General features: G+C 38.1%; 1 protein-coding gene across 10 annotated transcripts in view; it reads right to left on the reverse strand.

Moving 5' to 3' along the window:
* Positions 1 to 24,947, reverse strand: part of SOX6 (SRY-box transcription factor 6) — a 367,386-nt gene that overhangs the window by 123,476 nt on the left and 218,963 nt on the right. For all 10 annotated transcript variants that reach the window (XM_063398073.1, XM_063398072.1, XM_063398071.1 and 7 more), the window contains 2 exons: positions 22,444 to 22,616; positions 18,893 to 18,961 (listed from right to left, as the gene is read on the reverse strand). In XM_063398073.1, the coding sequence (XP_063254143.1) occupies positions 18,893 to 18,961; positions 22,444 to 22,616 (242 nt within the window). The remainder of the gene's footprint in view (positions 1 to 18,892; positions 18,962 to 22,443; positions 22,617 to 24,947) is intronic.

Consider the following 24,947-nt stretch of genomic DNA (forward strand, 5'->3'; position numbering starts at 1 on the left):
GTCTGAAGGAGTATGGAAAAAAAATCCTCACCTCAGTCTAGCTGTCTTCTTTCACTGAGATTGTAGGAACTTATTTCTACTTGAAACATCTATTTTTCTATCAAACTCCACTGAAATCCACCAACAGGCTAAAAAGTTAGTAGCACATGCACTTCAGTGCACACAGCAGAGCTGCACAGAGCTCATTTCCAGAGGCAATCAGGCCAACAATACAAATCTGGTGTCTTCCTGTCTTACTCAAATTGCCAACCTGACAGCTCTTAAAAGTGAAACTCCTTCTTCTCTTGCTGCCGTGTACAGTAAGGCACCTTCCCAGAACTGACTACAATGCCACAGACAACCTTTGTAACACCAGATTTCAGAAAAAGATTAAAACTCCTACAGTTCAACTCCTACAGTTAAAGTCCACTTCACAGTTCTGCTTGCAGGATGCAACACCTGCCTTCTCAAAGCAGAAATTCTTCCCACCCCAGCGGTCTCTCTGCAATCCCTCTCCTTTCCCAGGCACTTCTCCCCCTGCTTGCTCTCCTGCCGGCCCTGGTGTCCTCTTTTCTGTGAACTTACTTTTCTCACTAAACTGAGAGTGAATCAGATCATGTAGCTACTGCATTTTCTGTTGAGACAAATAGAGAGTTCAGGAACTTTAGGGCTCCCTTTCCCCAGAAAGACGCCTCTGATCTGGAGCACCAGTCTGAGAACCACAGCAAATGCAAGATGTGATAAATGAGGGAGTACAGGGTAGAAGAGTAGCACCCTAATGTAAGTCAAGCTTACTTTAAATGTGAGGGTTAAAATGTCCTGCTGTGCCTCTGTAATTGCTCAGCTATTTCTCACACAGTCCTGGATCCAGGCTGAATCCAAGCAAAGTTTGGATCCCACGTCAGGTGGACACTGCTGCACTGCTCTCACATCTAGGTCTTCCTTCCAAGAGAGGCCCGAAGGGCTGGGCAGGATGGGTTCCATGGTGCACACCAGGCCACTTCACTCAGCCACTGGGGTAACACCCGCCACCAAGCTGTGGGGGACCCCTGCAGTTCAGTCCTGCAGGAGATGGGACATAAATCCCTGGAAAGGGACTGGGAGGCACATAAACTCAGCTAACAAAGATTCTAGAGCTATTGGCCAAGAGAAGAAGCAAATGGCTTCCTCTGAGAGTTACAGTACAGTTTTTAATATCTTTTCACAATATTGTGTCATTTTAAGCATCATGAAAAATAAGACAGATCCCCCAGTCATTCCTCAAATACATCACACTTTTCCTGGTTAGGAAGTTTGCCCAGCTTACCTAGCACAAGATCACTGAATGCAGGTGAATCATTATGAGGAACTGGACTGGTGTGGTTATAAAATGAAGCCCTTTATATTAGAAACAGGGTTTATCATAAACCTATCAATGGGGGAAAAGTACAAACTGCCAGGAGAAAATTATGGACCAGAGATAAAAATTAATAGTGAAGTACTTGACAATGTACCAGACTTTGTCCAGGCAGTTGTACCTCCTTCCTAAGATACACAAAAAACTCAGTATATTTTAAGACAAATAGTTTCTAGCTTCAAATTCCTGAAAATTCAATATTATGAATTAAATGTGGAAGCTACAGATCTGTCTGAAACCCTCTTACTATAGCAATACCCTCATGAAATTAAAGCACTTCTCTTGCACCTGGTATGATATATAGAGAACTTCATCCCAGAGTATTACTAAAAGGAGTACTGGAGTATTGCTAAAAGGAATAAACAAAGTGAAACTTATATCCAAAAATACAATTTAAGTTCCCAGTGCACCAAAACCTCAATTATTTCAGTTGGTTCAATAAATCTAATTTAGATAGGACGATTGTCAGCAAATTCATAGTACTGCCACCAAACATTCAGAAAGCATTAGTTCTGAAAAACCTCATGTGCATAAAATGGAAAACATTTTAACTATGCCTCAGCAATGCCAACATAACAAAGGGAAGAACCTGAGAGCTACAGCAGGTGACAGATTGACTGCTTCTTTAGAGCAAAATCTCCCAGTAAGATCTTTTTTCAAATTGTGCAGCATATTCCAAGCAAATCACTGAAACCCCAAACAAAACTCTAACTGGTAAATTTGCAGAAAATATGTAAGCAAAGATGAAATGTATCACCACAAATGAAATTTTTTTCATTCTCTTTTCCCTGACATGTGCAGCCCTTCTGCAAAGAAGGAAAGAGAGCATTATTTTGCTCAGTACCCAAGGCTCTGTTTCCATGGGAAGCATGTGCCTATCTAGAGCAAGTAGTTTGGTAGGAAATGTGATTTGTGAATGCTTTTTTCCCGTGGTTTTGCATGAGATGCAAACACAGAGTTTTGTTTCTCTGCTGTCTATTAAAGTATAACCACAGATCAAAATTTAGCCTGAACTTAGGGCATTTTAACATCTCTTTCCCAATTAAATTATTCCAGTCCTAATATGGGGACAGGTTAGTCTGAAGTCTTTACTTCCAGGGCAAGCCGAAAGGCTTTATAAGGGCCACTAATTTCAAGAAACTTAACTGAATGCAATACCTTTCAGACTTTTTTTCTATATCTCAAAGGTTGTTACCTAATTACCTATTGTGTCCAAAACTCTTCAGCTGGAACTCTGACAGAGACACATGGTGCCCAGCTATTTGAAAGTTGTTTCCTCAGGAAATCAAAATCAAAAATGGTTTGATTTCAGGGACTGCACAGATTTTTTCTTTAAAACTAAATGCTGTGATAAACACAGGAAACAAACAGGCAGATTGACTCTGAAATTTGCACTCATTAGGAGCATTTTAGGAAAGTAAGCTGAAAATAGTCATAAATTTCTCACAAGACAAAGGTGGCTGTTGGTAAATATAGACAAATATCTAAGAAATGGGGAGAAGTTCAACACTGACTCAAAGTGTCAGCAAGAATGTCAGAAGTGTTGATTATTCCTTCTTTCTTCAGTAGAGAGATATGCTACTTTTATATGATTAACATTTCATTCTGGTAACCAGATAACAATGCAGCAAAGGTATAAAAGTTCATTCTTAGCTCGTAGCAGTAAGCATTAGTTCATCTTCTTTCTTGCTATTGCATGAAAAGCTAAGTTAATACCGTGGAGCCAGAGCTTTAGTACTCTCTACAGCTCTTCACAAAAGCCTCAGTGAAATCTGGGTCCTGTCATAGCATGACAAGAAGATAATCTGTGTGGGACCTTCCTCTCTGGTTAGGAGGTGCTTTCTCTTAATTGGATGGAAGGAAAGTCTCTCGGTAAGAAACCCCTCCTCCTCCAGAAAATGAAAACAAATCTTTAGAGAAAGGCTTAGTCAAAATCTACATGGGGAATCCAGGTTAAACCATTTTCCCCAGGCCTTCTAACTATCAAATGTCCCTGCATATATGTGGCTCCTTAACTTCCTCTGAAGCAGTATTTTAATCCAGGCAAGATTTCACCCTGCAATATAGGCCTTTGTAGCATTAATATCTTAATGGTCCTGGATGCTGCAGCTCATCAAGTGTTAAGTACTTTGTCATCTCTAGGGAGAAAGGCAATAAATGGGTGACTTTACCCCCTGACAGTTGTAAATCTGTTACCAGGATGAAGGCAGATGTACAGATGTACTGTTCTGTGGAGGTATTCCTGATTTTGCAGAGGTAAGTAGGATCTGGGTCAGGTTTGTGGCTTCTATCCCATCAGAATTTATTTATTTAGTGAGAAGAAAGAGAAGATTATTTACTTAATAACAACTTCTAAAAAACCCTTCTCAACAAGTGCTAAGGAATTCTGTGTTCTTTCCTACTGCTATTTTTCCCTTCTTCAGCATGAAAAAGCAAAGCCTGGAAAGAGTAGATAAGCCAAGAGTCCTATATGCCATTCCAGTGATCCATCATCTGTTCCATTCTTCTCAGAAAAGAAATAGGTATCATTCATTTAAAATGATACCCTAAAATCTTGAATTCTTCTTATTGCTAGAGGACTGTCTACTCAGGAAAGATTTAAAGCATTTTAAATTTTGAAACTAGTTTGATTCTTAGCACTCTGCAACCTGTAGATTGTTCATTTACCATCTTCCTATACATAAAATAGAAGCTCAAAGAATAAAAACTGCTCAGTTAATTCCATGGGGATACCTACTTATGTTGCCTGGATTATGTAATGGATATACATGAATCAAAACACTGAAATTAGGAAAAAAATATTTCTCTAATACTTTTTGAATTAGAATTGTTTTATGTAGATCTGAGAAACTGTAAGTTTCTCAACTAATTTCAAGAACAATTCTGATAATTGTAATCATTATATTGTAAATAAAATATTGGTTCTGAAGGGGGGAATTTGAACTGGAAATTTAAGATAAGGTTATAACACAAAAATCCCATGACAAAATTTCTCCAAAAAGCAAGTTGCTTCTACCAAGGTCATTCTATAATTGCTGCAGTTGTCTCAGCTGTCACAAGTGTACATGCACCAGGTCCTGAGCATGGACTTCAAGCTTTGATGCCACGTATCCCAAAGCCTTCTCCTATGCCATGTGGAAGCCTGCTCATCCAATGACTTCACAGAGCAATGGGAAAACACTTTTTTCCACCTGTTTGGGTTCTGATTTTAAGAGGATCAGTATGTTCTGATTGAGAATAATCAAAAGGGCTGCCTATTTCACAAGGGAGTTTCCTGTTTGTTTCAGAGTAGGAAATCAGCCTGAAACCACCTAGTATTTCTTGACAAAGTTCTTTGCCAGTGGTGACCACAAGGTTTTCAAACTGTTGCAGTGGAATGGCTCATCTTTCTCTCAAGGTAACAACAGAGTTCTCTCACGCTATCCAAAGAAAATAATTGTGTTTTCCTCATTAAAAAAAAAAAAGAAAATTACATCAATCTTTCAAACTATGGACCTATTCTCCACAGAGAATGCGAACTGCCAGTAACACAGGAGGCACCTGAGCCCCACATTGGAAAAAGGATGTAAAAGACCTATTTGTAAGGGGTAGCACCACTAGACTACACAAAAGGCACCATAAAGGTCTTCTTACATATTTAAACATGTATTCAGACATATTTAAATATGCAGTGAGAGGCTTATAAAAAGAATACCACACTAGGCATGTAATTAAGTAAATATGAATATGGTTTACATATGCCGAACCATTTATCTGGACAATATTAATTATCATAGTTGCATAAAGCAATAAGCATTGATGACAGTTCCTACTACTTACTATACATGAGCAAAGGAGAGACTGAGAAAGAAGAGGAAGACAATGGACATTTTGAAAAAAATCTTTCCAAGAGCTTAAAGAGATGGTGGTTTTCATTGCAGACTCAAAATGAAATGAGTATACCTTTTTCTTTTTTAGTAACCAGGACCTTTAAAAGAACAATTTTGCGAAGAGAAATAACACCTTTGTACTTTTAATGTATGTTTATGTAAAATGTGAGTGGCAGTTTCATGTTAATAGACTTTGTTTAGGAAAAAAAAAGAAAAAAAACAGTTTCTGAACTATGGTGAGTAATTAGCCCCTTAGCATCCCCTTTCTCCAGGAATGCTTCCTCCTGAGCTGGCTCTTTTAAATAACCCCGGTCCTGGCTGCCTTTGTTGAGCTTGGAAATTGTGCACATATGAGAGAAATTAAGCCCTCATTTAACAGGGACACATGTCTGTCAAGTCCAGAGGAACAAAGGCTGGTCCCGGGGGGCTACTCAGCTCCCTGAGGCTGCCACTCATTCTGTTAGCAATGCTTACCCTTTACAGATTGTGTGTAAAACCCAATAAATCATTTCATCTGCTCTGGTTAATATACACATGAGCCCGGGACTTTCTTCAAAGTATTTTTTTTTCTTTTGCTTGCAACTCCTCACATTTATTAAGAAGTGACCTCTCCTTGCCAGAGTTTAGCCAGGTTTTTACCTTTACGCAATAACATTAATGTCTGTGAAGTAAACCTGAAACATTTACTGTCAGAAATAAAGACATTTGATGCTACATCTATTTCACACAGGAAATGTTTTACGACTCTTTAATGGTCAATAATCATCAGTGTCTATTGTATAAATTACTAGTATATTCTGTTCCTCCTAAAGTTATGTCTAAAATGCCTGCGTATTTAAACTGATAGCAAAACAATGTGGTAAATAAAATTACAGATTTGTAGCCTTGCATAGGAAGAGACTCTTTTCCTAATTAAAACAAACCAAAAGGAAAGCAATAAAGATGTCATTTTAGTTTTGTTCTTTACAAAGTGTTATCACAAACACATCCATGTTGTCCTGCATAAAACAAAACACCTTAATTGCACAAAGTGATAACTGAAGTAAACACATGCAAAACAAAAATATTCATACACAATATATCAGCTAACCCTGAGCTCTCTGTGGTGGATGAACACACTTACCCCCAAATATAAATTCATACAGAGCAGAGGAATATTTTACAGTTAATAAAAAAAAAAAAAATTAAATGAAATGCTGTCATTTCCACGTGAGCTCTTTTTGTATTTAAAAAGAGAGTCTAATTCTGTACTTCTAGGATTAGGCTGACATAAATGGAAAGGATATGAACAACACCAGCTAAGGAAATGGCACCCTGCACTGCATTCAATGAAGCAAAACTCTCACTAAGTTGAGCGTGAGTTTTTCCTTATACTTGAGTGTAGGATTAAGCCAATAGAAAAAAATTACTGGTGTAGAATAAAAACAAATTAAAGTGCAGAGTTGTATCTTCTTTCCCTGAAATGGTGAAAGCAATATTTCAATGCCTGCTTTAACAGGGCCTTTTTTTTTATTTTGTCCACTCCGCAATTTTTAGCTAACACATTGAAAGCCTGCCATTTCTGAACCAACAATATTATGCTTTGTATTGAAAACCACAAAATAAAGAGGGCTGACTGTTCTGACAGCTTTAATCCTGATGATACTTGGAGACCCAAGTAAAAAGAAACTGGTACAGCATGGAGTTTTCCCTGCTCAGCAGGCAGAGAAAAAGCAGTTCTGGATTTGATAAGTAAAACCAGATATAGTTGATGGTTATATGCTAAAGCCCTGCAATTAATGGAAAACATCAATGGTTCAATGAACTTGCATATCACTGGGGTCTTTGAGAAGGCCTCTTCTCCCGTCTTGTTAAAGACTCATCAACTATACAAGTCAGGACTTTTATTTTTTTGTGTAAAGAATCGTGCATGTTCCACTGTTGTCAAAGGAGAAGACATAAAATATCAAGACTCCAGATCCCATTTATACATTAAACAAACCCCTGTGCATATTGTTATTGATGTTCCTCACTGCAAATTCGTGCCACAGTAGCAATGAAAAGCACCAGACAGGATTAAGACCTCAACGTGAGATGCTTCACAGATATGAAGATGTGGCCCACTTGTCCTGAAGGATCTGACAGTCACAAACTGATGTAGTAATAGTTTGTTTTTGTTAAAAATAGCAATCACATGTAAAAACCATCCATCCTTAGACTGTCTTCAAAGACTACAATTCAGTGTGTATTAAAATCAAGATATTAACAAATAAAAACTTTATAAAAACAAATCTTTGCAAAGGAAACATGATAATATTATACCATACCCCTGCAATCCTAAAAGTGACAGAAATGCAATCAATAACCTATTTCTTATTAATAAAAACTGTACAATGCAATGTACATATTTACATTGTTCAGCTTAATAGGGATCTACACCTTTGCCTCCACCACACAAACATAAAGTGCATTTCTGATTAATTGACTGAACAAACAGCAAAAAGGAAAGTGACTGTGTCTACTATGCAGCCACAGTAAGAGTTAGGAATGATTCTGACAGTGTAAGTAAATGAAAATAAGCCATTATCAGCTTATTAGGTGTGTCATAAAAATAGTTTTGATTCTGGAAAGAACCTGGGAAAACCTGGTTTGAATTGGGTTCAAATTAAAACCTTGATCCACAAGCCACAGAACAAAGTGAAGACTTTTGTTTGAGTAGAATTTGTTTTATTCCTCAATGCCCATTATCAGATTTACCTGCTAACAGAAGACCAGTTTCTAGACTTGGCCTTAAGCAAACGTTACCCCAGGGTGGTTTTTTCCCCTGAGCAAAAGTGATCAGAAACTCTGAGCCACTTTATCCACCTACTCTTTACAGATCAAAATGCAAAATGTTGCCGTGAAAACAAGGGAGAATATGCAAAGGTGTTATATGCCATGTATGCCACTGACATAATACTTTAATAGGATATGCTGTAATTTCCTGCAATTAATATCTTAGCAGAGCTATAAAGGCTTTTTTCCAAAATTATACCATTGCATTTACAACACTAAAATTAACGTTGTGTCAACCTTTCCATTATAAGCCCCCTTTTTCAGAGGTTTATAACTTGGCTGTAAAAATATATTCTGGCCTAAAATGTGGCATGTAAGATCCCCATTTAGAAACAGCCATTTTGATTAAATAAAAAACATTATTTAAGTCTGTTTCAAGTGAGTCTTGAATGCCCTACAAACTGTGTGAGGGACCGCCAAGATGTGTAGGCATTCTTTGAATAAAAACGTCTTTTCTCTCCACACTAAAGCCACTGGTCAAAGGATGTTTCACAGATGCAGAATTTGCTCCACATTTGTAAGGAAAATGCGTGTATTTGGGAAACTACAGACTACAGTGAGAGTAGCCTCTCCACTTGCCTGTTTGTGTGTGACAATGGCTGTACTCCTGGTCAGCAGCTCAGCCACATGGGAAACTCAAGCTCCCCAAAATGGTTTTCATTTGCAGCTGGGCCGTGGGTGAGAGGAACAAACAAATATTTCCCTGTCTGGCTAAAGTGGACTCACTCTGGCTAAAACCTCCAACAGAGTAAATTAAGGCAAATGGTAAGTTGACAGAAAGTCATGATAAATAATTTGATAAAGATGGTAGAAAACCACCCCATGAATTCTGAAACTACAGATTTCAAGTCTGTCAAATTTCGTATAAGAACTGGATCGAGTCACTTCGGAAATTTAACTAAGGTGCTTAAATTAGGATCCTCGTTGTCTAATCAACAGAAGGTAATTCACAGCACCTGGACTGCTTTATATATGGAGCCAAAAGTCCTAATTCAGTCACCCAAATTAGATATCTAAAATTAGATGCCCCCAAATATCTATATGCTTTTTATTTTGCCTCAAAAGAGTGTTGTGAGGATAATACACTTCAGCTTATGAGACACTCAGATATGCAGTTGCAGAGGAGATGAGTATCCTGAAAATATATCACCAATAAAATTCAATGAGATGGAAAAGGCAAAGCTAGAAATGTAGTAGTGGTGTTCGTCATGCCAATCACTCCTTGTCAGAGCAAAAACAAGTGCCATACCCCCTCTTCTGAGGATGGTTTATCTCTATATATTATATACACTGCTTTGTCAAGTACAGAACCTCAGTCTGTGCTCAGGCTATTAGGTATATATTGCACCACTTTGTTACCTGTAGCAAGTAGCCACACAACTCATTTGTCTACCTGATCTAGATTTTAAGCTAAACATATATTCCTTCAATTGGTTAATCTCTCATTTACAGAATAAAAATGCTGAATACATTACTTTGAAATAAAGTTCCCTGACTCAGAATTGGCCTTCCATACTGTGTGACAGTGGTGTGTCTCAAGATCGATTTAACACTTCACCATCAACTGTGAAGTTCTTTGCTTTTATTATTTGGTGTTATAACTTTAAAGGTTTCTTACACTGTCATTTTGGGTGGGTGAATAAGATTAATTCAGCATTTCATAATGCACCATTGTATACTGTTTACATCATTTATTTTCTTTTTACTGAATGATTACAAATTTCAATTTAAAGTTCATAACATTTTGTGGGAGTTATTGCATGTGAATTAACCATGGTGATGTCAGTCCATCCCTCTGGAATTTAAAAGATATTTCACTGTGTTATATCATGTGCCGCGCAGTATATCAATTTTTATTTCCCATCCCTCAAGTATGGAATGCATACTGTGTAACTTCTAGATTCTCAATATAGACATAATTTACCCAAGCTGTGCAAATGCCCAACTTGCTGAAGATGATATATACAAGATTTATATTAAAGACTAGTTCTTCCAAGGAAGCACAAGCCTTGCATACTACACAAGCACTATATTATCTAATTATTTGGGGAGAGGGGTTTCTAATGTTACAGACAAAGGGAAATAGCATGTAAACTGCAGTCATAAACCAGTTTTTCCTTACTTTAACAACTTTAAGATTAGATAGGTAAATCCCAGGCAAGACCATTTATCTTCCTTGAGAACTATGCTTTGACATTTTTGTGAGTGTCTGGATTAGCTGGTTGCATAAAACAGTGAATATTAGAAATATTCATTCACTTTACTTTTACTTACATGCCATCAAGCATATACCGAATCTTAAACAGCATCTAGTTTCCTCATTTGCTGGATTGCCCATACTACTACTTTCTGTATGTGAATTCATAATTCCTGAATGCATCCAGAGAGCAATGCACTTACTTCTTCCTTGCTGTCATGATATTAAGTATATTAAAAATAAGTTTTTATGCTCAAATTGATTCAGTAATATGCTTACATTCTGGAATATTCCAGCAATTACAACTAAAAAACACTTTGATTCCTCAGGCCAGGATTTAGTTCAGCCAATAAATTTAAGTTTTTACTGTGAGATTTCAAGAAGTACTTTACAATTTATTTGCTATATGCTTTTGGCGTTTTTAATGTGGAGCTGTACTTCATCATTTTCCTCCAAATACCTGCTTCTGCAGACAGAAATTTTGACCTCTGATATCACCACATTCCAGCCTTGCCTGTATATCTGAATATCTCCATAAATCAAGTCATTTCAATACTAACATTTATTAACTTCTTTTCTTTTTCAGTATCTCCTGATTAGTGCATCAAATAGTGGAGGTGGAGGGAAAAAAAAAAAAAAGAAAAAACAATGCAAAACTTGTTTGTTTTCCCTCTTGGCCATCACGTGGTTGTCAATCATAAAAATCATCACTGAAAAAGTAACTAATTAGAAATGAAAGGCCAATATCTCAAGCAGTTCCTGTCAGTCCTGGGATATGTTTCCATGTAACACTGATGTAAGACATGAAAAAGAACTGGTGTGCCCAAATGGTTGCCTGTTTTTTCCAGCCACATCTGTTTGTCTAATGAAACAAATTACATTCCCTAAAATCCCTGCTGCATTTATACCTTTGATATTCCAACCACAATACTAATATCCTAAGTCCTGCCTTGCAAGAGGGGCTCACTTCTGCAAAGCCCAGTTATGTGAGTAACCCTTAGTACACAAGTCATCAAACACTGCCTGAGCGGGTATTACTCAAGCAAATAAGACTTCACAGGATCAGTCCTGTTGGATAGGCTGCCAGTTGGCACCATTTCCACTCCCAGTTATGCATTTTACTTTGTGCAAATGCCACTTAGGAACGAAACTGGTTTTCTGTGCTGGAGAGAATAGTGCATTACTATTGCACTGTCCCAAATATTGCAATATTGAAAGGAGAATGTCATCAGACCGACAGAAGGGCACCAGAGAGTTTCAGAGGGGCATTACCTCTGCCAAACTCCTTGGGAGCTAGACCAGGGTGCCTGGCAGTCACTCCACATGGGTTGGAATGGGCAGAGCACCAGCCAAGAGTGACCAGCAGGCAGCAGCACAGGTGGGCAGCAAATATTTGCCTGATCCTCTGCTGTTATTCAGGTGCTGGTTATAATCTGCCTCCAAATGAAAAGGGCTGAAATCATAGGCTCTTCTGTAAGTGAAGCCTGTAGAAGAAGTGTCTGGGCTGAATAGATCAGTGAGATTTTAGCCTCTGGCTTTGACAGAAGCACAGCTGAGAACAAGCCCTTAAGCCACTGGTGAGGATGCAGCACAGCACGTCCCAAGCAAATGAAGCAGCAGGACTTGAGCTGGGGATGCCTATGTCTTCAATTCCAATTTTAAAATACACGTGGGAGAGGGAAAGTAGGAGGACAGCTACTATCATTTTCTGCATCCACATGAGCCCAAGAAACAATGACATTTACTTTGGTTTAACTAATTTCCACACATCAGATCATGTTCGGCACCCGTGTGCCAGAGTCCTATTCTTCAAGTCTGTTGAAATACCGCTTTTCAAAACATGTGTGCTAACATTTGGCCAACACCACCACAAGATCATTTTATTAACTTGTAGCTCATTTCATAGACTGCTGCTCATGTTGCTAGCATATGCTATTCTACCATTTACTGCTCTATAATTAGAGAAGTCATATGAAAGAGATACACAAGGCTTAATTTTTGCATTAAATACAATTTGTTTAGACTTGGGTAGGCGAAATAAGGAAAGAAAAGTCATATAATGGATTAGAAAACTGCAAGACAGCTAATTTAACTCTTCAAAGGTTACAGAAAAATCTTTTAAAACACAACCTCCCCACCCCCTACGTGACTGCATACCGTTTTAACAGTCGTATCCAGAACTATATCCTGCTCTGCCAGGATAAAACTTGTTTCTAGGGACTGAGGGCCTCAGGGGCAGAGCAACTAGCAGGATCCTTGCAAATGGGGGACCAAGGGGTAAGATCAGAAGCTTACAAGTAACAGAGAAGTATGAACCTTTCACACTCTGTGTCTTTTCTAACCACCACACGATTATACCAAAGCATTTGTAGTATGGAAGAGGTTGAATAAAGGATAGAGAGCATCACCAGAATATTTACTATTGCATGTGCTGCTCAGAGAAGGCAAGGATCCTACATCACTTCTCTTTCCTCACAGCTGACAGAGAAAATTCCAAGCCAGCCAGCAAACCATGAAGATGCCTTTTACCGAGAAAAGCTGGATGATAATAGATCTTTTGCTTGAGTAATTATCACATAAGGACTTTAGAACTCATTAATAAGCCAGTATGCAATAATAAACAAAATACGAAACATTTGACTTTGATGTTTAGCATATTTGTCTCTCCTCCATTGGATCAGTTTCAGTTTACACCAGGCAAGTTGGGAGCTGGACAGGAGCCGTGGTGCCACACCTACGGCAGAGCCCCACGCGGAGGAATCAGCGATTTAGCAGCCAGCTACAAGTTACAGGCACATCACAGCATTTCTCTCCTCCAACTGCACACAACTGCATTGCAGAAGGGAGTTGGATATATATTATTTTTAATACCCAGCTGCTTAAAAAACAGTAAAAATATATACCAGTGACGGCTGGGAATCAATTCACAAGCAAACTGGGGTTTAGGGGAAATGCATCCTTTCTACTGTAAATTAATAAACTGCAGCTATAGTTTATTAAGCCACCACAATATTTTACATTTTCTACTGCCACAATCGTGACTGCTTATAAATTACAGTACTTTTACCTATTCTTTAATCCAGAAACATCATTATTAAAATGTTTGATGGAGGCTGCAGTGCATCTATCATTACTTGTAAAAGTTAATTAGATTAGATAAAAGAAATAATTAGATTTGCATTTTTATCCTGGTTTTAAACTTCCAAAGAAGATCACAACAGTGTGCCTGTGGGCAATTAAAAACAGCATACAGCAGTGAAATATAAAGGCAAAAAAAGGTCTGTTTTTCCTGGCTAATTCATGATTGAAGATACAATTACAAAATATTTTAAGGGTTTGCTGAAGCTGGGGGCTATTCCTAGACTTCTAAGCTTTGTTTATAACTCTCTCTCTCTTTCAAGGGAGTATCTGATCTGCGTACTCTGCCAATAGAAGTATCAAATTGCTTTCAATGGCTTTATTTGGTCCTGTGCAGGGCTTGCTGGAAGGGGATCAGTTTCACGATCAATAACACAAAAAAAAAGGAAAAAAAAAAAAAGAGAGAGAGAGAATATAGAGAGAATATTCCCTAGTGCTGGAACAGTAGCACTGCCATTGCTTTTGCTTGTCACGCTAAATAGAGTTTACAAAGAGAGACAACCTCAGAGAGGATAACTGAGCTGACAATAACTGGATTCCAGCTTGTGCATTTTCAGCAAGCTCTCTGCAAGGAGCTTTAACCTGTCTCCAAAAGGCAATAAATGAAAGGTTCAGCTCTTAAAATTGGAGGTCAGTTACATACTTAATGATGAAGCGTATCTTTAAATCTATTCCTACTATTATTATCCTAGCAAAAAATTAATTAACCAGGTCAGGGAGGCTATGAAGGCTAATGTGGAATGTAATTATTCCTGATCTTTAGACATGTACTTCACATAAAGAGAGAGTCCTTATTCAGCTCACCAGGTACCTCAATTGTCAGTAGTTAATCATGGATAAGAAGAGAGACTCATTGGTTCAGTCTCTTAAGTTTTACTTATGATTCAAATGATTCCTATTCAAAGACAGTTTAAATAGTTGTAATTTTATGTTACTATTCTTTTGTCTGTTTACTATCACAGTAATCACGTTCACTCTATTTGAGGAAAACAGAAAATGTAAGAACATTTATAGGAAAGTAGAACAGCATGAATGTATAGATTAAAGCTAGAAAAAATTACTATTAGGAATAATTTCTAGTGGCTGAATTAAAGGAGCATACTTATGAGAGCAGAGGAAACCCGTTTATGCAATGGAAATTGTACTGATTCGAACAGAAAACTTAATGCTCTGCAATGGCATTAAGCACAGTAAAGAGGAACAAGGTGAAGGGAAATGGACAAAAGCAGCTTGGGTCATCTTTCACAGTTATTGTCATCACAGATTTCTGCAGAAAAGTTCAACCATCACTGTCCCTTTTAAAGATTTCAGCCATGGTTTAGGGCTTGCTCTAATGAAACCTACCCACAAGAGGAGGGAAGCCCTAAAAACTTTCATCCCTTAAATACACACACATTCTCAGAGGGAAATCCTGCAGCAACAGGCTCCAAGCATCAGTGGGATCCACCTCTTTTCCTCGGACAGGCTCAGAAGTCCCCAAGCCTCATTCTGAAAGGACTGAATTCTTGGAATGAGGCACAGAATTCACAAGGATTTCAGGTCTCCTGGTTTGGAAACATTTAAGAAATGCATGTCTTCCCTTTTTCCAATCTAATCTTCATGATGTACTACCAAATTCCTCCTTTAACCAGCTTTTTCACTTATTCCAAGAGATTTTCACTTTTGTAGCACAGGCTAAGAGATGTTCTTGAATTAGTCCAATTTTTTTCCCTCTAAATGAAAATGAATATTTTTTTATTAAAAAAAAAATAAATACATATTTTGAAAAATCTTCATCAACCTGGAGACTGATCCGTAAGCTCTCATTTGCCCCACATTATTTTCTCAACTTTAATTTGCATTGAAAGCAATGATTTCTCTGCACAGCTCTGCGGAACGAAGAACTTAATTTGACATACTAGATTTCCTCCCATCTCTGTGGACTCCTCTGTAGAAGAGTGTTTGTGAACATTATGAACATTAGAGCTGAAAAGTAATAATACACTGAATTTATTTGAAAATTTTTGTTTAAGATTCTCAAAACATTACATTTAAATTGAGGAAAAGGAAATGATTTGCCAAATTTCAGATAATCAGAGACAAGGACTGAGGAGAAAACCAGATTCTCACTCGTTTAGCCAACAAAACTGCTTTCCCCAACACATACACCCTGATAGAAGGATTAGCTTCATATAGAAAACAGATGATTATGGAGAACATTTAATGACCTCTGTACTCTTGAAATACCTACCTTGTTTTCATACACTAAACCTAGATAAAGTGTTCTTTGCTCATAGGTTATTGACAAAGTTCTGAATGTATAACACATCTGGAGTGAGGTGCTCCAGTAAATGGTCTCAAAACAAAAACAACAACAAACAAAAATTTTTAAAAACCCTTTCACCAATCAAATTAAATAAGGTGTTGAAATGATTACATAAACAGATAATATACAGCACAGTATAAATAATAAATACTAAGTAATGAAAATTCTCAGTATATTAACCCAGTAGTTGTCCAGGGGAAACACATTTTATTTAATATAAATTATTTTAAATTTTGTATGTGTCTGGCATATTATAAGCCCCTTCTAAAGCAATTTCTAATTGCTTAAATGGTTAAACTGGGTGCACTTATTTACAGAAACTCTTATTCAAGAATTAACACTGCACCTCAGGAGAGGACAGTTGCCACACTGTGTGTCTCATGATGAAAACATTGCATCAGCAATGCCCCTCTCCCACATCCTGGAGGACAAACTGTACTTGCCTCAAGTACCTGTGCCATGAACAGGCCCCTGCCCGGATGGAACTGGCACCTGTGCTGCTCACATTTTGTAATCTCTTCAAAAGGGGAGTGGCAGGGAAGGGTACTATTGTTTTCCCAAGCATACGAAGTACAGATAAGAGCCCACACCATTCTCTGTGGGTAATCACTGTTTCCTGAAAATTGTTGCTCAAGAGTGTCTTTGAGCAAACCTTCTAAACAAAATCAAGTTACTGGGGACAGAGCTGCAAATTCTACCAGGCCCAAAAACTAAACTGGGAATGTAAATATTAAACAGAATTTTTTTCCCCCTTCAAGATGTAAAGAGCACACTTCACCTCATCTCATATCTAAAGGCATTGGTATGTATATCCTTCTTAGTTAATGGAGAGAAACTGACATTTTAGGGAACAATTTATCTGATATATTTTAAATATCTACTTTAGGACAAGACAAATTGTATCCTGAAACTATTCACTTTGCTTCTCACTGCTCACTACAAGAACAATCTGGATAATTGATTGAGACAGAGTCTGTACTGCAGTTACCTATTTTTGATACGGTGAATTCCACCCAGAGTCACCAGTGTGACCTCAGTACTGGTATGGAGGTTTCTTGGGAAGATGGTGGGAAAGGATCTGGGAGAACCAGCACAGCTCTATTTCTGTCACCTGCCTCCTGTTTTGCCTCCATCCCAGCTCTAGCCCTTAAGGAATTACACATCTCAAACTGTAACACCCATAACCAATTCTACAGCAGCAAACCTACTACGAACTGCAGAGGCAACTTAGCAGCTTCTCTCTCAAGCAACTTCTGGCTGCCAAACCTGCCACAAAATTAAGTCAGAACAAATGAACAAAGCAGAACCACTTGGTTCACGAGCAAATGGACCATGTGAGCTGGTGTTTAGCCTAGAACACCATCTCCCAGGAAACTTTCTGTAAGTAATCTCTCTGTAAGACCATTGGATGCTTGACTTGGTACCTGCCCAGCGTGCCTAGTTCTTCTTACTGGAGCCTACAGTGTTCCTTGGGCCGTGAGATGCCCACTACCAATCTGGCTGACCAGCTGGGAGAAGAAACAGTCCTCACTGCCTCCAACACACTGATTGGGTGTTCAGGTGAATGTAAAAATCATAAATAAATAAAGAAGCCCAACCACAGAGGAACTATGACATAAGAATACTATATACTGGCAAGAATTTGGAGACAAATACAGGGCTGAGTCACCAAGACACAGTCAGCTCAGATGAACAGAATAACCATTGAAAGACTTTGCATATGCATTTAGGAAAGGACAGGAAAGAAAATTTGTGGAGGGTTCAGCACCATGTAAGAGGAAAGATGGAAATGAATGAGAAAATGAACTTAAAATCTATTGTAGAATGAATTCTAAGACCACATTTCCCTGGAGATTGTGGAAGGGTAAAGCTACTGGAAAGTATTAACTGAAGTGAAACTTAAGGTACCTTTGAACTTTTTACTACAGAGCAGGTACTCCGAGCCAAACATACCTACAGTTCTCCAAACAGAAACAAAAAACAAAACAAAACAAAACAAAACAAAAAAAACCAAACAAAAAAAACCCCTAGCCATGATTCCTCTTTCTGTTTCCTAATTTTTAAAGGAATTTTAAAAATTAGAAATTTCTCATCCGGATAACTCTTCCATTTTGTAGACACAGCTAGGTTTCAGTCTCAGCTTTAATGCCAAGATTTTTTATATTATTCATTGCTTTCTGAAGCCAGACTTGCAAATAACACTTAGAGAAAACAGTGTATTTTTTCCTTTCACTATTCGTAATATCCCTTTCATTCTTGATGTACACCTAATATGAACATACAGTCTCCTAATAGGCAACAACAATAATGGTGCTTTACAGTTCAATTGTGTCTCTCATACAAGGTATTAACACATCTATATTTGTTAAATAAACTCCTTAAAAGTGTAACTGAGACTACATTACAACATTTTCAAAAGCATTTACAAGCATTCCTTTGGGATGAGGGAAAGAAAAACTTCAGTTTGGGCATCTAGTAACATAGCAATCAGCTAATTAAGGAAAAGAAATGGATAGCCCAAGCTTATAAGAAATGATTGGCAGCACAATCATCTGTCAGACCAAACTGAAATATTTCAATCAGTGAACAGGCTCATGGAAATGCTTTCAAAGTGGGAAGCAGAAAAGGTAATACAGTCATATGCCAACAATGCCTCTCCATCCATGTCACTTCCTACCCACGTACACTTGCACAAAATTAAACCATGTTCTGAGTGCAAGTACAGATAATTAAATATCTCCAGAATACTTCCAGATCCACAAGGGCATAATTACTCCAAAGGACCTGGAACACACGTACCTGTGGTTCTTTGCACGTGAGTAGACTGGTGCCAGGGATTTAGTACTGCTTCAATGTCTCAATTTTGTCTTTGTAGAACACAGAATTCCTCCAACAATAATCGAGACTTTTTTACTTCACACAATACAAGTCAAACTGATTACAGATTCCAGAATTATGACAAGATCGTGAGATTTAAAAGTAGTTCATAACTTTCAGAAGAAAACTTTGCCTATTAAAGTTCTTTGCACCAAAAAAGATGTCTGACAATAATCTTCTGCTTCACGAGGAACTCCCATAAAGAGCATCTTTACTGTGGCTTGTTAGTAAAGTGTGTGGCTGCTTTATTTTAGACTCTTGCCTCTCCATAAATGGAACTTAAGTATAATCAGAAGAGAGCAATAAAATACACTGACCTGAATTTGCTGCTGCAGTAGATTGATTTTGTGCTGCTGTTGCAGAAGTTGCTGCTGTTGTCTTGCAATCTATTAGAAATAAAATTTCCATTAAATTAAAACGGTAATATTGAAATTTCAATACTATTGACCGAAAAACATAATATTTGTTATTCTTTATTATATTTTATTAAGCATATTAATTTTTTTAAATGGGGCATCTTTTAGAGATAAATTTAAATGCAACATAAAAATCTACTTAGCGAGTAAGAAATATGTATTTTAAGCAGTGAGGCCTTAGCTCTGAAAAGCACAGAAACAGGTTTATTTGTGTGCATGTGAATAATCTCATCACTATTCAACAAAGCATTTAAGCCCATGGTGATCTTTAACTATGATGCATTACTGTTAGCTACAATGGGAATGAAACACATGCTTAAAATTAAGTGCTTTTCTGAATGGGGATGGGATTATGCAGGTGCTCAAGGTTAAACATACATTTTCCTGCTTTGCTGAACTGGAGCCTTAGCTAGTGTTTATAGATGTTTCACTATTCAGCACGAGCTCCTAGAGCTAAGCTTCTCTGACTTCCTTCACAATAACCAGCACATTACATCTCTTGCAAATCTCAAAAATCATGCTTGGAGCTACTTAGAGAAGCAGAGCTTAATTCTGTGTAAAAACAGTACCTGGAGCTCAGCAGCTCATCTCCACACAACCCTATGAAATATGTAGATATTCTTACCCTCATTTGGTGGATTCAGTAAGGGAACTGGGGGATAAAGGTTCACTCTGTCCCTTGTCTAACATAGATGGAGAAAGGCAAATGTTCAGGGTAGGGAACACTAAGAGACTGGTGAGAATTTGCTACAGATAGATATTGTCTCCCTGATTCCCACAAAATCAGCATGCAAGAGCAGAAGGGAAATAGGATCCTGCCCTCAGATCACAGAGCTGCCCCCTGCAATGGGTGATGTGGAAGGCAGCCACAGGGGAGAAGCCGCAGGGAGCTGGGGGAACAACTGGACTTCTGCTTTAGAAGGGTGAGTGTGCAGCAGACTGAAAAGATTTGTGTTTCCTGGAAATCCCAGCCTCAGCACTTCTGCTACCTTCATTCCTTAAGTATAATTTCCCCTCCTATAAATATTTATCTAGAGCAGAGGAATCTCATAAAACAGCAAGAAGGTGGTGACAAAGGTATTTTGGTCACTCAAATCCACTGTTACTCTTTTGGCAAACACCCTCTTGCTCTCCCTCCCCAACATCTTCTGAGCACACTTAACATTGTTATAAACAGAGAAAGCTAAGTAAAATGTTTTTATGATTAAAAAATGACAGGAACGTATCAAGGTTGGTTTGGAAATAAACAATCACATACTTCTAGTAAAAACTATTCAGATTAACTCATAAAGAATTTGCAGTCACATATTAACAACTTGAAATTGCACACACACAGACCAAGGCTGTCATTTCCCTAATCTCTCACTGTCACATGGAAATAACTCAAAGTTTTTTCGCTTAAAATTCGCTTTGGTAAGAGAAAGCAACACAAAATTCATGATTTATTTTAAGTCTTGTACATGGCTTCAAGGAGGCAAATTAAGGTCTGCATGATTCTGGGGCTGGATGAGGGAAAGGGCCACAAGAAAATGGAGTCAAGCAGCTCTCACAGATCACTACACTGATGCTTGCAAAAGAGCTCAAACTCCTTTTAGGAGCCTGATGTTCAAAGATCTCTGGATGAACCTCCCAGGAAAGTCAATAAAATGCAGTGAGTGAGGACTGAATGAGCAGACCCTTGTTCCTGAGTGAAAAAGGGAATTCAAGGAGAGCTGGCAGTTCATGTGCCCAGGTGGCCCAAGGGCAGGTCCTAGAGCCTCGGGTATCTGTTGTCAGCACAGTGACCAGCAGTGGTGGCTGTGCTTGGTGAAACAACCCTAATGGGGACAGTGCTGCATGGAATATTTAAAACCTCTATGAGCACTGGAGTTACCACTTTTAATGAGCAACACACCAACTGTGTGACTCCATCTCAGAGGTGCAGTGCTTGTAACTAAAGATAAGGTCTGTCAGATTTATGTCCACGTTGCCCCTGCTGCTAGAGCCTCAGCAAAGGTAAAAGATGATTACAGTATGCAGCTTCACAGTGAAATTAAACAGAGCATGGAGCTACATTGTGGGGCATTCTCTCTCGGTGCTGTATCATTTTTCACAGGTACACAGTATCCTACATCCAGTATTGTTTGGAGCTGCTGATGACCTGGCTGCAGCTTAACACAGTAAACCACGGCCAAGACACGGAGGAGGCTTTTGTTTACATGTGCAAAGGAACAGATTTGCCAGGGTTCTGACTGCTTGTGAACAGCTTTTTGTACCTGCCTGTACAATGTAGTACCATTAGAATAGGTGTTTTCTGATGAAAACAAGAAATATATCATGGAGCATCTAATCTCAAAGGTTCCTCTTAGCTGGAGCAGTACTGTGACAGAAAATGTACCCAAGGCCCTGCAATGTAATTACCATAGCATCGTCTTGATGTATAGGCTTGACACAGTAAAGTAGGGTACACAAGCACCATGTGGCTCAAATTCTGAATTTTATTTGCCTATCGGTTGAGCTACATGCTCGCTTCATTGAGCATGACAACCTAGTTTTAAGTGTCATTTAATTTTCATTTTGAAATATAATTACAAAGTGTTCACTGTAAGATATCACTCGTCTGCAAATGTGTCAAGATTAATTTGTGCTAGCTTATTCACAAGTGTCAATAGTTAATTACTGTGTCATCTCTAGATGGCTAAATGACATTCTAACTTCTGATTTTTTACAGTGTTCCTTTATGTTATTTTCCATTAGGGGATGAGTCCATATTCCTACATGTGGGCAAATACCCAAGCACATAAAATACCAGACGTCACAACTCATTAAAATCAACAGAGCATACATTGCTGTATATATCCTATAAAATATATTTAACTGAAAAGATAATTCTAGTAATAATGTCAGATTCCTAAAAACTAGACATTAATTTGGATCTGTCTGATCTAATGCCTAGGGGACTAGTGCATGGGATCATTGTTGCACTTTTGTTCAATGCGAAGGGGACAGCTTGTTGGACAACTGCACCTTTAAAAAAAACAAATAATGAAGGAAAACAACCCAACAAAACAAAAAGACAAAACAAGAAAAAACAAACTGTCCACAGCCTGAAAAAACATATAAAACCTTACTTGTTCAAGGTATTTGAAGGCTTGAGTATGCGTAAGGGTTTTTGTTAAATTATTTTCTTGTAAAAAGAGAAAGAGTTAAATAATGGTTAAAGTCTGGCTTGTTCGTAACCCTCAAAATTACATCTCAGTGCAAAGGAACAAGAACTGTGAAATCTATCATTCACTCCTCCCTTCTTTTTCAGAGTCCTATAATATTTCCTCTTTCAGGACTAATGTGTAACTTCTGCAGATATTTAGCTCTTTTAACAAAAAACACGAAGGGAAACAACAGCAGGCAGAACCGTGTTTGCGATAAGCATCCTGCGTGAACCATTTTCACAGGTTTCTTTCTTGGAGCCTCACCTGTTCTTGCTGTTGGCGAGCAAGGTCCATTTGCTGCCGTTGCTTTTCAATTTGTGAGGCTGCCAGCTTTTTCTGCTCATCATGGGCAGCCAGGAGCTGCTCCCGTAAGCTGATCAGCTGGGTGATCATAGTGGAGAGCTGTCGCTCTTTTTCTGCCAGGCTTTCTGGTGTACCTAAACGTGGGGGAAAGATGTACTGTAAATATGAAGTAGACAAGAGTTACAAAGCAATATTTACACACACACACACACACCCCAAAGAAATGGCTGCATCACCAATGTGCTGTTTCCAAACTGCAGCTTGGATATATTTTCTACTAACAAATCTCCAAAGAGTGTAACACATAGATTTGCTTTAAGCAGGGGAGGATGCAACAGAAATGGGAGCAGAAAAGATACAGAATATTTCCTCTTGTCTGACAGGCTTTTATTCTATATGAATCTTTGTATCTTCTCCATCTAAATCTGCCCACTGTGATAAATACACTCATAGTTTATCAGACATAATTTTACCTCTGTTTATATATTTTCTTGGTTTTTTACTCCAAGTATGTACAAATGCTAAAAAAGAATCTAAAAGATGATGTTTGGTGGAAGAAGCAGTTTAAGAATTTATTGATCATTTCTCTAAAATGCCCATATATCTGGTAGGTCATTTAGGTAAATGTGAGCTTTGGTTGTGGAATGTATATTAAAAATGAGCTCTACTTGTCCCCAGGAGAAATGGCTAACCTGAGAAAACAGCTTAAGAATTTTCATTTAACTTTCGAAGTTTACTCTACAGAGAGCACTTAATTAATATGAAACTACGGTACATTTATTCTTTGCACTAATGATGCTTAATGGTCTGTTTATGGGTAAATTGCATGGGTCTCATAAGTGGAGAGTACAGGGTCCTTTTCCAAATCAATCTGAAAATTCTTATGTAGGAACATATTCAGTTCCTATGTTTGAGCCATACAATACATTTCCTTTTGTGAGCACCTCAGACTCAGGTCTATAAGAGATGCTATAAACACAGCAAGGTAAGAGTTCAAAATTATTGGAAGAGAATCTGAAAGAGGTTTAGAGTTGGAAGTGGGATAAATAAAGCAATTTAATGTTGTACAGTAGAACCAAAAATTAGAGAAGAAGAAAACTAAATATGTAGTTTGCCACAATGATATGAGAAGTGGCACAAAAGAGAATATTCAGAAACTTCCTTTCCTCTGTTCACAGTAGAAGACTGTGATAAAGAAGTCACAGTTCTTTTGAAGAGGAAGAAAATGTTTGAGCAACAGGACCTGGGAGGGAATGAAGAAAGTGCCACAAAGTTATGACTCCAGCTTCTTCCCAGGAATAAAACTGATCCCTTCTGAAGAAGAGAAGGAAGAGGCTGACAGGTTTCATAAGGAGAATGAAGACAAAACAGGCTTCTGCCAAGAAGGTGAAAAATTCAAGATTATCTATTATTTCTATTGTGGGGCCAGCATGATTCCTACACAGAATTCGTTTGCAAAAGCAGCATACAAGAAAACCTCTGTCTGAAGTTGCTTTATATGGAAAAAAGAAACTGCATGGCTTAAGTCATTCACTCTAAACAAACCGTGAGAAACAAAGGGTATCTCGTTTTCTGTACATTTATTAATTGCATTTAGCAATGAAAAGTACTGAAAAATATTCAATTTCTTATTCACCATTAAGTATCTTAGTTTTAAAAGAGTTTCCAAGAACCTGATGTTTCCCTACCCACTAATGCCTAATGTACATCCAGTATACACATGACACAGGTCTCCAGAAGAAGAAAAATGTGTAAATTCTGTTGTAGTGGAAATTTTAGAAAGGGTTGTTAGTGATTTCTTTGGTCACAAGAGGTATGAGGGATGCATGAAGTTGAAGCTGAAGGACACTGTACTACCCAGTAGTACCAAGACATTGCAAAACCCTATTGTGATACGAGTGCCTGAGCAGTAGAAAAGTCCTGTGCAAAAAGCTGTTACAAGACCAAAACAAAAACAAAATAATTTTTGGAAGTAATCTTAGGCAGGTGTGTGGCCAGGAAAGTGCCTGCACTGGAAGTACTGCCTTGCCAGGATCCTTTAGCATGTCCTGAGCTCCATGCTGACATCTGTTCTATTCTCTGCAACTTCAATATAGACCTACCTTAAGCCTCCTAAAGTGTGTTATTTGGTCTTGAAGATTTTTCAGGATGGTTCAAAGGTTATCTAGGTGGTTTTGAATTCATTTCAATAGGTAAAAGACTTCTGCCAAAGGAAAATTCCCTTGCCTGTTGCGATGAGATCAACCATTCCACCCACCTATTTTAGAAAGCCAATGGGAAGCAACCTGCTGCCTCAAATGATGCTTATTGTCCTCCACTGCCACCTGGGAAACAACAGCTTGAGACTCTCACATCTGCCAAGCAGCTTTGGCATCATAATGCGAGCCCCTGAGCTTACAGTCGTAAAATATTTTACACACCCAAAGCAGATATTAGTCTCCCACTCCATTTCCATATTATTCCGT

This window comes from Prinia subflava, chromosome 5, assembly GCF_021018805.1.
Source record: "Prinia subflava isolate CZ2003 ecotype Zambia chromosome 5, Cam_Psub_1.2, whole genome shotgun sequence".
Classification (NCBI taxonomy): domain Eukaryota; kingdom Metazoa; phylum Chordata; class Aves; order Passeriformes; family Cisticolidae; genus Prinia; species Prinia subflava.